Below are 15,070 nucleotides of genomic sequence, written 5' to 3' on the forward strand. Positions count from 1 at the left end.
TAAAATAACATATATTTTTTGCATTAATAGTAATTGTATCATATTGTAAGGTAAAATAAATACCAAGTGACTTGGTTATTACATCCTTCACTTCCTGAGCCAAGTCCCCTCTTCCTTATACTTGATGCATTAAGTACTTATTCCCTGAATGTCCTTGGCTAGAAGATATTCAGGGTAAGGGATTAAAGAACAAATTCTATTAGCTACAGAGAAATGGCACTGCATTACTCTTAATTCTTGATGGTACTTTGTTTTATTCTGATACATATAAATACAACCAAATAAATTTATTTATTTATTTATTTTTATTATTATTATTATTCTTTTTTACATTTATTTATTTTTGAGAGACAGAGAGAGACGGAGTGTGAGCAGGGGAGGGGTAGAGAGAAAAGGAGACACAGAATCCGAAGCAGGGTCCAGGCTCTGAGCTGTCAGCACAGAGCCCAACACGGGGCTTGAACCCACGAACTGTGAGATCACGACCTGGGCAGAAATTGGATGCTTAACCGACTGAGCCACTCAGGTGCCCCAATACAATCAAATAATTTTAAAAGGAAGATAAGAAATAAAATGTTGAAAGGAGGATAGAATCATTATTCCCCCAAAACCATGACTGTGGTTAATAGAACATAGAATTAATTAATGTAGAAAGGTAAAAGGAAAACTCAGTGTGTATACTGCTCTTGTTGGGTGGGAGTAAGAATATCGTGCGTGCGTGTGTGTGTGTGTCACAACAAGTGTGGATGTGAGCATAATGAATGCTTGTTCAGTTGGTTAGTGATTTTAAGTCAATAAAATTGTTTTGTGGATCTGTTAAGTATATTTCCTTCATGGCTTTTCTCCTTAAACTATTTTTCCAAAGCTTTTTTATTCCCCCCTGGCAACAGTCTGGCCAAACTATTTGGCCAAATAGTTTGCCAAACTATTTCTTATTAAAGGCCACCCCAAGTCCCAACTCTTTCTGAAAACAAGTGATCTCCATCTGTGATGTGAGATGATGAGTACTCTGATCCAGTTCTTTGAGTCTTAATTTCTCTTTTGTTGTTCGGTTTTATGTCACAGTATTATTTGTGTTTATGATATTTTCCAAAATTGGCTTTGATTAATACTCAGTTATATTAATGTAAAAGAATAAATAGGAAGAAAGACAATTCTGTGGATACAGAATTCCTTTTATATGGGTATTTTGGCATAACATAAGATTTTAAAAGGATGAGATAAAACTAGTTTTTCCATTTCCCTTATAAATGAAATGGGAAAAAAGTAGAAAATATGGGGAAAATGCATAACTAAATCAAATACCTGAAGCAATTTAATTCAATTTAGCAAATCTATTATGGTATAGAAAAATAAATCCTGTAGAGCTGTGTTACACATAGTCAAAATTTCCAAATTATTTACAATCTGATGCCATAACTTATTTTAAAAAATACACTTAAAAATCCAAATTTATTCTTACTCAGAGTCTTTTCTTATAAAGCACCTGGAATCTCTTTATTCAACAAATATCTTCTGACACCTACAAAGTAGAGGTTTATTGTTCAGGATACAAACATAAATGAGATAAAATTTATGTCTTTGTGGAAGGCACTGTTGAATAGAGGAATAGATAAAAATGCAAAGATTTTACAATGAGCACTAAATTGACTAAATCAGAAGTTAAATCCAATGAAGAGATGTGGAGGCACATGAAGGTACAAGGAGTGTTCTTAGACACAGAGTAATTTATTGTAGCTGGAGTTTAATCTTACATATTCCCCTTCATGATCATAATGACTCAAATAATAGGTATAAGGGCTTAAGGACAGTAGGAATGGAGAGAAGATAAAGATATGTTGAGATACTCAAGATACAGGATTAATGGGAGCAGGTAGTTTACAGGATATAGTAGGTGGAGGAGAAAAAGATGTTGAAGATGGTGTGGTTTCTGGCTTGGGAAGATGGTGACTCCATTAATTTGAATGGGGAAAACTGAAAGAAGAATAGGTTTGGACGTGTTGGTTTGACATGTCCATGGAACATGAGATTGGGTTAGTTGTCAGGCAGTTAGAAACTTAGGTCTGAAGCTCAGGAGAGAAAGCTGAGCTGCTGATAGAGGTTTCAGACCATACACCTTTGGATCAAAGCTGAGTCATGGGATTGGTTGGTCAGGCACGTACCATAGGAAAGAGTATTAATAAACACATTAATTGCATTCAAATTCAAATTCATATTATCTTCAAGTCTCCTAAAGTAATCTAAAAATTACTATCAAATTTATGCAATACAGTGTCAAAATACATTATTTTTTCCTTTTATTCTTCTCACTAACTCTATAGCACTTCACGTCTGGCAAATATGATGGTCAAATGGCCTCTTTCCAGACATTCTTGCTTATCTCTCAGCCTCACCAACCTATTCCAATCTGTGTATGCATATACTTTGCATTAATCATATAAAACAGTTGTGAGAATAGGAAATAATCATTTTTTGGCATTGACTTTCTTGTTACAAGACATAAAAATAATCTCATGTAATATTATGTAATCAGACTATATTTATTGATTACAGTTTACATGTTTTCATGTAATTCAACTAACAAAAACCCTGTGAGGTCAAGATAGCTATCTCTGTTTTTAAAATGAGGGTACTTAGAGTGATTAAGTGAATTGACTAAGGTATTAAAATAAACTAGCTCCCTTTCCACACCCAAATAATTTGTAAATAAGCAGGAAAATGGACATGAGCTTGAAGAAATTCTGTGTGTGTGTGTGTGTGTGTGTGTGTATTCATTGATGTGATATGTAATGTGATATATTTCTGACAAAACTTGATTATCCTCAATTGTTTCACATATTTTTTATTTATAATTTGTAGTCTCATCTCCCCCGTTTTAACCATTTTCTTGCTAGGTTCTTAGGATGTGTGAAGAGTCTTGTTGGAAGGGACTAATGACTGAGCCCAGAGCTGGTAAATAACAGTGAATGGTCATGAATGCTTTATAACCAAACCAAAAGGATCTACAGACCAATCCTTTTTACTCTTTTCTGGCATATTTACCCTTCTTTTCAAGGGAATTATGAAAGCGAACCAACGTGTTAGCAATTAAATGTAACTTTCGTTTCCCTTCACATCATTTTGACAAATACTCATTGAATACCCACCTAGCTACATGCTGAGCAACGTGCTAGTAAACTGGGATACTGAGAAGAATAAAACAGATTTTGCCCTCCAGACACTTACAGAGTACAGGGAGAAGGTTAAAAAAAAAAAGTAATTAACAAATTATAATTTAATATGCTAAGACTGTTAATAGAGTGGGATTCACAAGGTTCTATGGGAGCCCAGAAGAGGGAACAAGAAAGTCCAAAAGCTAACAGGTATAATGATATCTGAAGTGAAACTCAAAGTATGAGTGATTTAAGCATCAAAGGAGGTGGGGGAAATATATTTTAAATAAAAGAAAGATGGTTGGAACCTGCAAATTACAAAAGTACATGAAATGTTCTTGAATAAAGAATAATTCATTTTAGCTAGAATTCAAAGCATGTGTATGTACGCATATGTGTTGGCAGGGGAGACTTGGGGAATGGAATAGGAAGAGGGTGCGGATTAGGATATATAGGAACCTCTCTTGGAGGAAAGAAGTTTCTGCCTCATCCTCCTTTTTCTCTCTACATACCTGAACATACCACAATCAAGGTGTCTCCATAAAGATAATTCCAGGTAAAATATGTCAGGATGATATAAACATTCTATCCAGCTGTGTGACTTTTCAAGTGGTTTCCAGTACTGGGTATTGGATGGATTTATTCTTTATCTCCGCATGCTTCATTTCCTATAGAGGAACACTGAAACCTATAGCCTGAAGGTTTGGAAAACCTGCTCAGCTGAGGAATGCACGCCTGCAGGCATGAAACCTGGTCTCTTTACCCAGTGTAAACAGGAAGCAAGTTATGGTTGTAATAAGGAAAACTGAGACTCTGGGCAGTGAACTGCTGGCAGACAGCACCTGAAGTAAACCAGGAGTGCAGTCACTCAGGTGGTAAATACTTGCTGTAAAGTCCAGAAGAACGTTCAGCACTCCCCCCTACCTCCAACGAACCCACCCACACACACCGCTATACTTTACCCTAACCAGCACACAGCTCCTATGTAATCAGAGTTGTTAAAACTTGACCCTCTGTTTTTGAGACTGGAATAAAAGAAGGAGCCAGGGGTGGGTGTATAAAAGCTTTTAGAGAAAAGTATGTGGCTGGTGGCATTCATATCAGATGACACCGCGTTCCTGTCACACAGACTGAGTTCAGGTGCTTGAAATGCTCAAGAGCCAGTTTGGGGACTTGGCCTTTTGTCTGCCTTTCCTTCAATGCACTGCTTGTCACTTTGTCTTCATGATCCCTCCTCCTTTTAGAGGGAGCACTGAAATGACTAGAAATAAAGTGGCATCTGACTCTAATGAGATGCCAAGTTCATTGGGTATGAAATAGCATCGACTTTTTCTTTGCAGCACTCAGATTCTGAGGCCACGGAGGATTCTCATGAAATGAAGCTTATGATGAGGACTGGAGAAGCAGTCAGTAATCTAATCTAAAAGCATTTATTTATCTATGAAAAGGTATCCCGGCAGTCCAGAGGGTGTTGGCAATGGGAATGCTGTGGTGAATTACAACTTGGTCTTTAAGAAGTCCTAGTTTGATGGCGATATTGTCGAAGATTTGTTGATAGTATTTTTGATTATTGGTAATAGGCTTCCTTAATGTCCTTTGCAGTCTGACTCCAAATTCCAGCCTCATTTCATTCCACTTCCCCAACTCTTCCTAAAATACATGAATATGTGTACCTGCACATGTGAGCTTATGGACAAACTCTCCATTTATTAAAGTTGGTTTAATCTTTACAGCCACCCTCTGTACTTGATGCTATTAATATTTTTTTTGTGTGTGGAAAAGGAGCTATAAAATTTAGAGAGGTTGGATAACTTGCCCAGAGTCACACAGCTAATGAGTGCCATATCTGCAACTTAAGACCAGATCTGTTTGATCTCAATACCCATGTTATATCATACCTACTTCCTTTAGTTCAGTGCTTTTCAACAGGGGATGATTTTACCACCCTCCCATCCCCCTGCCAGGGTGGTATTTGGCAGTGTCTCAAGACATTTTTGATTCTCACACTTAGGGTGAGGATACTATTGGTATATGGTGGGTAGAGGCTAGCGAGGCTGCTTAACATCCTAAAACATAGAGGACATCGTCCCCTGTCGCAAAGAATTATATGGCACACGATAACAATAGTCCTAAGGTAAGGAAACTTTGGTTCACTTACACAGACAAACAGCCACACTTGTGACTCTAATTCTTAGAAAACTGGATGAAATATTTAAATGGAGATAAAAGTGAAATGCAATAGAATAAAATATTAATTTTTGCCTTGAGTATACAGGAAGGCATTGTGAGAGAGAGGGTATTTGAGCTTGGTTTGGAAGGATGAATAGGAGTATAGACAATATAGATCTTTGCGGATTGAGTAGGCCCTATGCATCTTACGCCAAGTCAGAGCTAGAGGTTGCTAGGCAAGCTTAGTACGGTGTTTTTCAAAAAATTTTTTAGAAGCATAAGACTTTTAAAAATAAAATCTTGAAATATGTAAAATGGTTAAAAATAGAGCAGATCTAATTGGTATGATTGCAGGGACTGGAGGATGTTACCTGCTTGGCTTCCATATCTTCTCCCCAAACCCTCAGGAATATCTGTCATCCCAACATTGTTAATAACGACACTTCCTTTCTTTTGAAAATAATCTTTGTCTGGATGATAAATTATATGGTCATCCAACCTATGAAGAAATCTAGTGTTCAAAGGAACATGTTTTGAAAATTACTGAGTATAATTTTTTCCTATCCCTTCTTAAAAATAAGGAACACAAATCCTTTTCTAAATAGTATAATTTTACTGCTCATAATAGCAGTATATTATAGAAAGAGGACTTTAACACACTTAAGTCAGGAGACTGGGATTCCAAGACTTTGCTCAGTTGCTTATTAGTGATTAGCCATTGGACAAATCTCTGAAACACTTGGACCCTCAGTTTACCTATTAGATCCCCTATGCATTGCCCCCGATGCCTGGCATCTTGTCCAACAAAGCTTTCTGAATTTGTGGATTTCTAACCCCTGCCCTATAGTCTATCTTGTTTATACTTTATGAATATTGTTCTTGACTATAGGATCTATAATTACTATTTTGGAATTGTTAACTATACATATGGTCTTATCATCTGTTTATTTCCTCATGTCCCATGCTCATGTATCCAATTGGCCATTAGAAATTACTAAGAGGCTAACTGGTTAGGCACATCAACCACATGTCTGGAACAGAATCCTTGCCCCCTGCACCTCACCACTTCCAAGTCCTTCTGCCCCAGGCTTTCCCAACCCAGTAATGATATCACTTTCTATCCAGTTGCTCAGACCAAAAATCTAGGTGTCATCTTTGAGTCCTCTGTTCTTTTCATCCCTTATATTTACTCATGCCAGCAAGTTGTATGGCTCTACCTCCAAATAATATCCCTAATTTAACCAGTTATCATGTTCTCCACTTCTCTCCTGGTCCAAGCCACCATCATCTCTTGCCTAGACTACTGAAATGATCTTCAAACTCCTCTTATCTTCTGGCTTCTAATCTTGACCCTAACAGTAAATTTTCTATACAACTGTCAGGATTATTAAAAACAACAACAACAAAACATACATCATTGAACTTATTTTTAAAATCACTTCAATCCAAAGTCCTTAATATGGCCGACAGGATGCTTTGGACCTAAGATTTCATTTCGATCTCTTTCTTTTGATCACTATATTCTAACTACACAGGCTCTTCCTCTGTTTTCCTCAGAAGAAAACTGAACAATGGCTAAATTTGCAATGGACAAAAATCAACTTTTTACAGATCTTTTTTTTTTTTTAATCTTTATTTATTTTTGAGAGACAGAGCATGAGCGGGAGAGGGGTAGAGAGAGAGGGAGACACAGACTCTGAGGCAGGCTCTAGGCTCTGCGCTGTCAGCACAGAGCCCGACATGGGGCTCGAACTTATGAAATGTGAGATCATGACCTGAGCCGAAGTCTGACGCTTAACTGACTAAGCCACCCAGGTGCCCCCAAAAGTCAACTTTTTGATTTAATTTAATTATATGGATGAGAATTCATTCAATGACAATTTTTTCAGAAAAAAATAGACAGTGATACTTGTATAACTTTGATATAGGTTCGTATTAAAAATATAGAGATAAGAGAAACAAAGTAAAGGTGTCATCTTGTACCTGTTTTTCTTTTGCATTTGTCTCCTTGATCAATTGAAAACTTCAAGAATCTTGGGGAACTAATATTTAGGATTTTCTTTCAATCTAGAGTTTAAAGGCTTTTTATTTTGAAATAATTTTAGGCTTACAGGAAAATTGCAAAGATAGTAAAGTTTCCGTGTACCTGACATTCAAATTATTCTAACAACTGACATAACTATAGTAGAGTTATCAAAACCTGAAAATTAAACATCAGTACAATAATATTAAGTAAACTACAGGCCTTATTCAAGTTTCACTGTTTTTTTTGTTTTGTTTTTCCTAATGCCTCTGTCTGTCCCAGGATCCAGTTCAGGATTATGTATTACATTGAGTTGTTCTGTCTCTTTATTCTCCTCCAAACTGTGACAGTTTCTCAGTCTTTCTTCTGTGTTCATGATCTTGGCACTTCTCACGAATACTGGTCGGTTTTTTTGTAGAATGCCTCTCAATTTGGGTTTGCCTGATGTTTTCTCATGATTAAATTGAGGCGGTTTTTTTTGTTTTTGTTTTTGTTTTTGTTTTGGAGCAGATACTACAGAAATGATTTATGTCTTCACTGCATCATATTGTAGGCTTATGATGCCTGTGTGTCTTATTACTAGCAGTATTAACATTGATAGATAGATTTAAGATGTATGCTGGATTTCCCCTCTGCAAAGTTAGTATTTTTCCCTTTATAATTGATAAATATCTTGGGGGAGATACTTTGATACTCAACCCATGTTTTTTGTAATTATAGTGTCTGAGTGGAACTTAACGTATCTGTTGGCATCCAGGGAACTCTGTTACTTTTAAAAAGCTCATATCGGAGTCAAAAAAATGTTTTCTGGAGTCTGTGATTTGTATTAAGGAAATTGGCATTCCAAATATGGAATTGAAGGGAATAGAACTAAGAAAGTTAAAGTCTTGGGGCACGTGGGTGGCTCAGTAGGTTAAGTGTTTGACTCCTGATTTTGGCTCACGTCATGATCTTGTGGTTCATGAGTTCATGCCCCCCATTGGGCTGTCACCACAGAGCCGGCTTGGGATTCTGTCTCCCTCTCTCTCTGCTCCTCCCCTGCTTGCTCTCTATCTCTCAGAATAAATAAAAATAAACTTGAAAGAAAAAAGTTAAAGTGTTTTTGCCTATAAATAATGAAAATATTTGTACCTATAAATAATATGCTTTATAAAATGCTTTTGAATAATTCACTTAAATTCATGCAACAATCTCCTGAGGCTGACATTCAGGGAACTCTGTTACTTTTAAAAAGCTCATATTAAGAGTTAAAAAATTATATAAATGATACAAATGATAAAAATTGTACAAATCTCATGAGGTTGGCTTTTACTATCACTATCATCACCATTATTAGTTTCCCTTTTCAGATCTAGAAACTAAGGCTCAGTGAGATTGTATGGTTTTTCCAAACTCTAACCGTTAGTAACTGATAGGGCAAGGAAGCATACCTGGCCCTATGCATCTATGCCAAGCATTTTCCCACTATACACAGTGATGGAATATATGTGGTTAGATAGCAGTGAGTTCCCCATCATTGGATATGTCCATGTCCAGGGATGTAGTTTTTTGGTGAGGATGTGTCAAGGCAGAAACAACAGATGAATGGCTAGAATTGATAAGCTTAAGGTCACTTCTAACCTTGAGATGCCATGATTTTCAACCATAATGATTCAATGCCTATGTTATTAACTTATTCTGTCCTTTTTGATTTTCTCTTTTGGAAGTTGAAGAAAAACCACTTCTTTCTGCTTTTCTTATTCAATCAGCTAAAACACTGGTGGAATTAGCTGAAAGGAAGGATGTCCTTCCTTCCAGAATCCCCAGGCTGTTATGACTATAGTTTGTGTCACTCAGTGACAACAATGTTTAGATCTCCAAGAGGATGCTGGGACTGCAAACGAGTAATAAGAAGTGTCTTCTGTCTGTCTTCGCTTCTACAGACTGAAGCTCAAGCAAAACCCTACTTCTGTGTTAGTTTACATTATTTAGCCTCAGTGAAGTGAGTTTATTTTTTAAGCTTTTTTTTTTTTTTGAGAGAGAGAGAGAGAGACTGTGTGTGGGGGAGGGGAGGAGAGAGAGGGAGAGAGAGAGAATCCCAAGCAGGCTCTGTGTTATCAGTGTGGAACCTGTTGTGGGGCTTTATCTCTCAAACTGCGAGATCATGACCTGAGCTGAAATCAAGAGTCAGATGCTTAACTGACTGAGCCATCCAGGTGCCCTCTGAGTTTATTTATTTATTTATTTATTTATTTATTTGATGTTTTGATCATATTCAATTAGGTAAATATTACTTTAAAGAAAAGTAGAGAAATACATCTGTTTATTTTGAAAACCTAGAGATATTGAGGTACTCCAGTAAACTATATTGTTTTCTCATCATAGCCACTAATTTTTGTTACTTATGACATTATCTAAAAAAAAACTCATAGATTTCAATGCTTTTCAAAAGAAGAAACTAAGACTCAAAAAGGGGAAATGAATTTACAATGCCACACAGGTATAAAATTATAGAAGTTTTATTTGCATGGCTTTTTTTCTTTTACTTCTTTCTTTCTTTCTTTCTTTCTTTCTTTCTTTCTTTCTTTCTTTCCTTTTTTTTTTTTTGTAGGGTTGCCAACTGCCAATAGTCGATACATTCTAATTTTTAAATGTTTTTTCCTTACTAATAAGGAAACTGAAACTGGAATGAAAAAGTAGTTTGCCCAGGGGCAATTTGGTATAAAATTAGGTATCCAGGATAAAATCTCCATGGAAAATTGCTATGGGGAAAGACTACAGGCTTCTCTTTCTTCACTGAAAGATCACTCTTATGTTAGTCCCTTAAAGCAAAGATTGGTCTCCTCTTGGAATCATGGGAAGAATAATGGACACTTTATAGAGGATGCTTAATAATTTGAATTGATATTGGAATATACTCTAATAGTCTTAATTTAGATTAGTGAGCCAGTTTCCTAGAAACAGATTTGGATCTCACTGTGAATAAGATTTTATTCCTAATGTTCTTTTTTACCATACTGCAGAAAGTGGAGTGACTGTGGGTAAGTCATTTACCTTCTATGAGCCTTGGTTTTCTAATATGGAAATGGTGATACCTTCTTTTGACATACCTAATACATTTATGTTAGAAAGAGATCATGGATATAAAAGAGCTTGTTGGAAATAGAAACATGAACTTTTGTTTCATTTCCTTGCTTATATATGTTTATTTTTTTAATTAAAATTTCTTTACATTTATTTATTTTTGAGAGACAGAGAAAGACAGTGTGAGCAGGGGAGGGGCAGAGAGAGAAGGAGACACAGAATCAGAAGCAGGCTCCAGGCTCTGAGCTGTCAGCATAGAGCCTGATGCGGGGCTCGAACCCATGAACTGTGAATTCATGACCTGAGCCGAAGTCGGATGCTTAACCGACTGAGCCACCCAGGCGCCCCTATATCTCTGTTCAGAATGCTCCCTGAATTACCCTCCCCTTAACCCAATTCAACTTGGCTTGACCAAAATAAGGATTTTTTTTCCCCTCATTTAACTTAAAAGTTCAGGATAGGCTGACCTAATAATTTGAATGATTTTGTCAATAATTCATCTCTCTCTGTATCTTCTTCCACCTTCGTTGGCTTCATTCTCAGGTTCTCACTATGCATGGTAAAATGACCTCGAAAACCTCCAGGCTTTCTATCAGTTTTGCAACAACATTGGCCATTCTCTGTGACCAGAGAAATGGACTCCTCTGATTGCTTAGACCTGAGCCATATGCTAAAGTAGACTCCTCTTATACTATTTGGGCTAAACTGGGAGAGGGTGGTCCTCCAAAGAAACAAAGAGGTACTCGTATTGGAAGAAGAATCTGAAATGATTGAAAGGATACTGGGTTGAATAGAAAAAACAGCTGCCAACCAATCCCTCCCTAATTCCATTTCACCTATTGAAACTCTAGGAACCCTCAAGAGTTTTCTTTTGAAGTCATTTCTGATCCTCTTCCTATGTATGATTTCTCCCTCTTTTGCATTCCTTTACCATCTTATTATGCCTGCTGTCATTTTCATGAACTTTGTATAATGATTTACCAAGTTCATTTCTTAGATTATTAGAGTGTTACTCCTTTGGACACAGAGACTGTATCTTACTTGTATTTAAATCTTCAGCAGCCAGCAGGCATCTGATTCATAATAGACTATCAGCAAATATTTATTAAGCTGACTACTAAATGCTGTACAAATTATGAAGGATGACAAACAAACAAGATGAGGCAGATAATTTCATTATGTACATAATTTATTGGCTGATTGATTTATTAAAAGACTAACAGAAGCAATGTTGACAATTCTGAGAAATGACATCTAAGGATAGCTGCAGCCCCAGGACAATGGTCAACTTTTGTGAGGACTGGCTAGGGAGGAAGTGTGTCTGGACCGACTCTGCATTTACTAACTCTGTGCCTTCTTTTCCTCTTCAGTTGTCTGGGTTCACGTCTAAACTTGTTGCAGCTATCCAGAATGCCCACAAGAATTCCACTGGATCTGGAAGAAGAAAGGGACTGATGGTGTTAACTGAACCCATTTTGATTGAAACCTACATGGGGCTGATGTCATTTATTGGAAACCGCAACAAACTCGGCTATTCCCTTGCCCGTGGGAGTATTGGTTTTTGAGACTCCTTCTGGCATTATAAGTATGCCATCCACTGATGTACCTTTATTGAAGATTCTGTTTCAGACCACCATATATTTGGACTGACTTAGTTCCTTTTAAATACTATTACATGGTATTGAACACTTAGTATCTTAGGAAATCTATAATCTTGATTAGACTGATAGATGCACACTTCAGACCTCATATAAGAACAATCAAATTTCCTAACCAGAAAATAAATGCTCTTAAGCTTATCAAATAATATTATCATTGAATACCTGATCATAAACTGAGGGCAGAGTCTCTGGCTTCTTGCTCCTCTGTCCTCCAAACGTAGGCATTTTTTGGATCTTGAGCTTGAGCCGTTTGATTCTGATGTCTTTCACTGGGGTCTGACTATACTATTTTAGCTACTCTTTTTATGAGAATGCCTTCCAAATCCGTATTTCCATCCCTGATACTTCTTCAAGATTTAGTTTTGTATTTCTGTCTGCTGATCATCTATATGATTCAATGGCCACTCATATTCAGCATCTTCCAAATCCTGGGTTTCTCTGTGGCATTTTTAGGGTCCCAGTCATCATTCGTGAAATCCATCAGTTTTGATATATCTAAATTCCTTGCCAGATAATTTCATCTAGTATCTTTCTTAGTCTGTTTGGGCTGCTATTACAAAATACCACAGACTGGGTGGCTTATCAACAAGAGAAATTCATATCCCACAGTTCTGGAGGCTTGAATGCAGAGTTCAGGGTGCTGGCCTGGTCAGGTGAGGACCCTGTTCCCAGATGCAGACTTCTCGTTATATCCTCAGACAGTAAAGGGGCAAGAGGGTTCTCTTGATCTTCTTTTATAAGGGCATTAGTCTTATTCATGAAGGCCCTGCTTTCATGACCTAATCACCTCCCAGAGGCCCTACCTCTTAATACCATCATATCTGGCCTCAAGATTTCAGCACATGAATGTTGGAGCACACAAACTGTCAGACCATGGCAGGACCAAATGTATGTGTGGCTTAGCATTGTACCCCAATGCCCAGATGTCAACCTTAAAGTTCATTCTTCTTTGAAAGTTTTTCGTGAACTCCTTTTCCTTTCCATATCCGCGGGTATATATTATTCGATCAAGTCTTTAATTCTGTTCACCTGGATGATTGTCATCGCCTTTTACTTGGAATCTTTGATCCGAGGCTGACACTGTTCTAATCCATCCTGCATTTGGTTGCCAGATGTCTAAAGCACAGTTTGGCCCTATCAGTCCCTGCTCAAGAACTTTTCATGGCTCACTTTGTTTTGCATTTTTTTTTGTTCAAACATTTATTTCATTTTCTTTTCCAATAGCAGACCCTTTCCTTCTATTGAAATCTGTTTTGGATGCCCAGTATGTGAAACAGATAGAAGTGAGGCCACCGAGATTGAGGGGGATATTGGAATGCTCCTGGCTTCTTCTTTTTTGGGTCTCAGAGGTACCTTCTGTGGAATGTCTCTGGGTCCCAGAAGGTATAGAGGAGCACATTTTCAAAAACACTGTCCTACCTTATTCTCTTTCCTTTGCTCTTTTATCTCTTTTATCTCTTTTTTTTCTCCCCGACATGTCTCATTTTGAACACAACTCAGGAGATATCTTAACTGTTTTCATCTCAAGTTTCTTTTCTTTTTTAATTTTTCAGTTTTATTTTCTATTTATTTTGAAAAGAAGCTTTGAATGATCAACACCATAAATATTATGATAATCAGCTTTTTAAGCATGTCCCAGGACCCAAAGTTGAGACACCTTGGTTGGTATTCACGTTAAAAATTGTACCTTTTTTTTTTTTTTTTTTTGGTGGAGGGAGGGGTTGTGCAGAGTGTGTTTAAAGTCTTCTCTTCTAAAAACTTCCTCAATTTCAAAGATTTGTCCTCTGTTTCATTCACAAACATCAATTTGATGCAGGCATTCAAAACCCACACCTTGAATAACCATCATTTTATTTCGTCTTTGTCTTTGTTTACTTCCATTAGTGTTTCTCTCCCTTTCCCTCTTTCCCCTTCCCAGCACCCACTCCCCCCTCCCCATTGATGGCAAATATTGTTACAGTCCCCAAGGCAGGGAACTTCTATTCAGACTGTAAAAGGAAATGTTGAAATTCTTAGCTGTCCTGTCAACAGTAGTGGAATGAAAAGTCGTTGGATTGTTTTGGCAATGGTTCTAAAGCAGGCATAATTGGCAAATTATTATAACACTGCTGCCCGAAAATCTCTATTTGCCTCAAGATAGTGGCATTTGTTGGCAGAAGCATCTGAAATGTCCAGCACATTCTTTTCCATTACCATTTAAGGATCAACCTGACAATAGACTTCTTTCTGCACATTTGCCCCCCTTGTAACCGAGGACAGACTGTGTTTCCAAGTGACTCTCTAAAGGACACAGTGCAGCATCACCAGTGCAGAAGATGAGAGGAAGGAGGTATCTCTCAGCCCTGAGGTCCAGCCTCTAACAATAGGATAAGCATTTAATAATACCAAAGCTGTTTAATATGGAGAAGAACGAGCTCAGAGATAACAAGGGAATGCTTTTAACATTTCACAAAGACTGTCTAGTGGATAGCCCATAAACTGATACATAGGGCCTCGATAGCAGGTTATGACCAGAGGGTGAGAAGATTTAGGAATTTGGAAGGCAGTTCAAGATAAGAGAAAACTTCTTATAGGTAGGAATGTAAAAAATGGAATGGGTTACCCCTTGGAATAGTGAGTCCTCCATCCCTTGATGTGTTCAAGTCAGGACTAGATAAAGTAGATAGAATTGTATATGGGATTGATAGATGGGTGATTGATATAATACTTTAAGGCTAGAGACCTTATGATTTTCCAAATAACTGTTGCTAATGGTTAGACAATTAAATCAATTTTATTTTTTTTTTTCCTTTGGAAATAACTGAATCAGCCATATGAGACCTTAGAAAATTACCTCAACTTTCCCAGGATTTCATTTGCTTCTCTGTAGAATGGAGACAATGATACCTTTTCTTCCCACTTCATAAAGATCTTGTGAGAAGAACTCAATGAAATAAGGTTAAGTTATTGTATTAAATAAAAAGCATTGAGCACATGCCTGTAGAGGGATATGACTTGGAAGC

General features: G+C 37.1%; 1 protein-coding gene across 1 annotated transcript in view; it reads left to right on the forward strand.

Annotated features, from left to right (window-relative positions):
- The window catches only part of TPRG1 (tumor protein p63 regulated 1), a 142,112-nt gene extending 128,358 nt beyond the window's left edge, over window positions 1–13,754 (forward strand). The window contains exon 6 of the mRNA XM_047099493.1: window positions 11,778–13,754. Coding sequence (XP_046955449.1) covers window positions 11,778–11,972 — 195 coding nt within the window. The 3' untranslated portion in view covers window positions 11,973–13,754. The remainder of the gene's footprint in view (window positions 1–11,777) is intronic.
- Window positions 13,755–15,070: the final 1,316 nt, after the last annotated feature.

The sequence above is a fragment of the Lynx rufus genome, unplaced genomic scaffold (genome assembly GCF_022079265.1).
Source record: "Lynx rufus isolate CCGP_SWC_20201006 ecotype Redwood Valley unplaced genomic scaffold, mLynRuf1.p SCAF_5, whole genome shotgun sequence".
NCBI classification, from domain to species: Eukaryota; Metazoa; Chordata; class Mammalia; order Carnivora; family Felidae; genus Lynx; species Lynx rufus.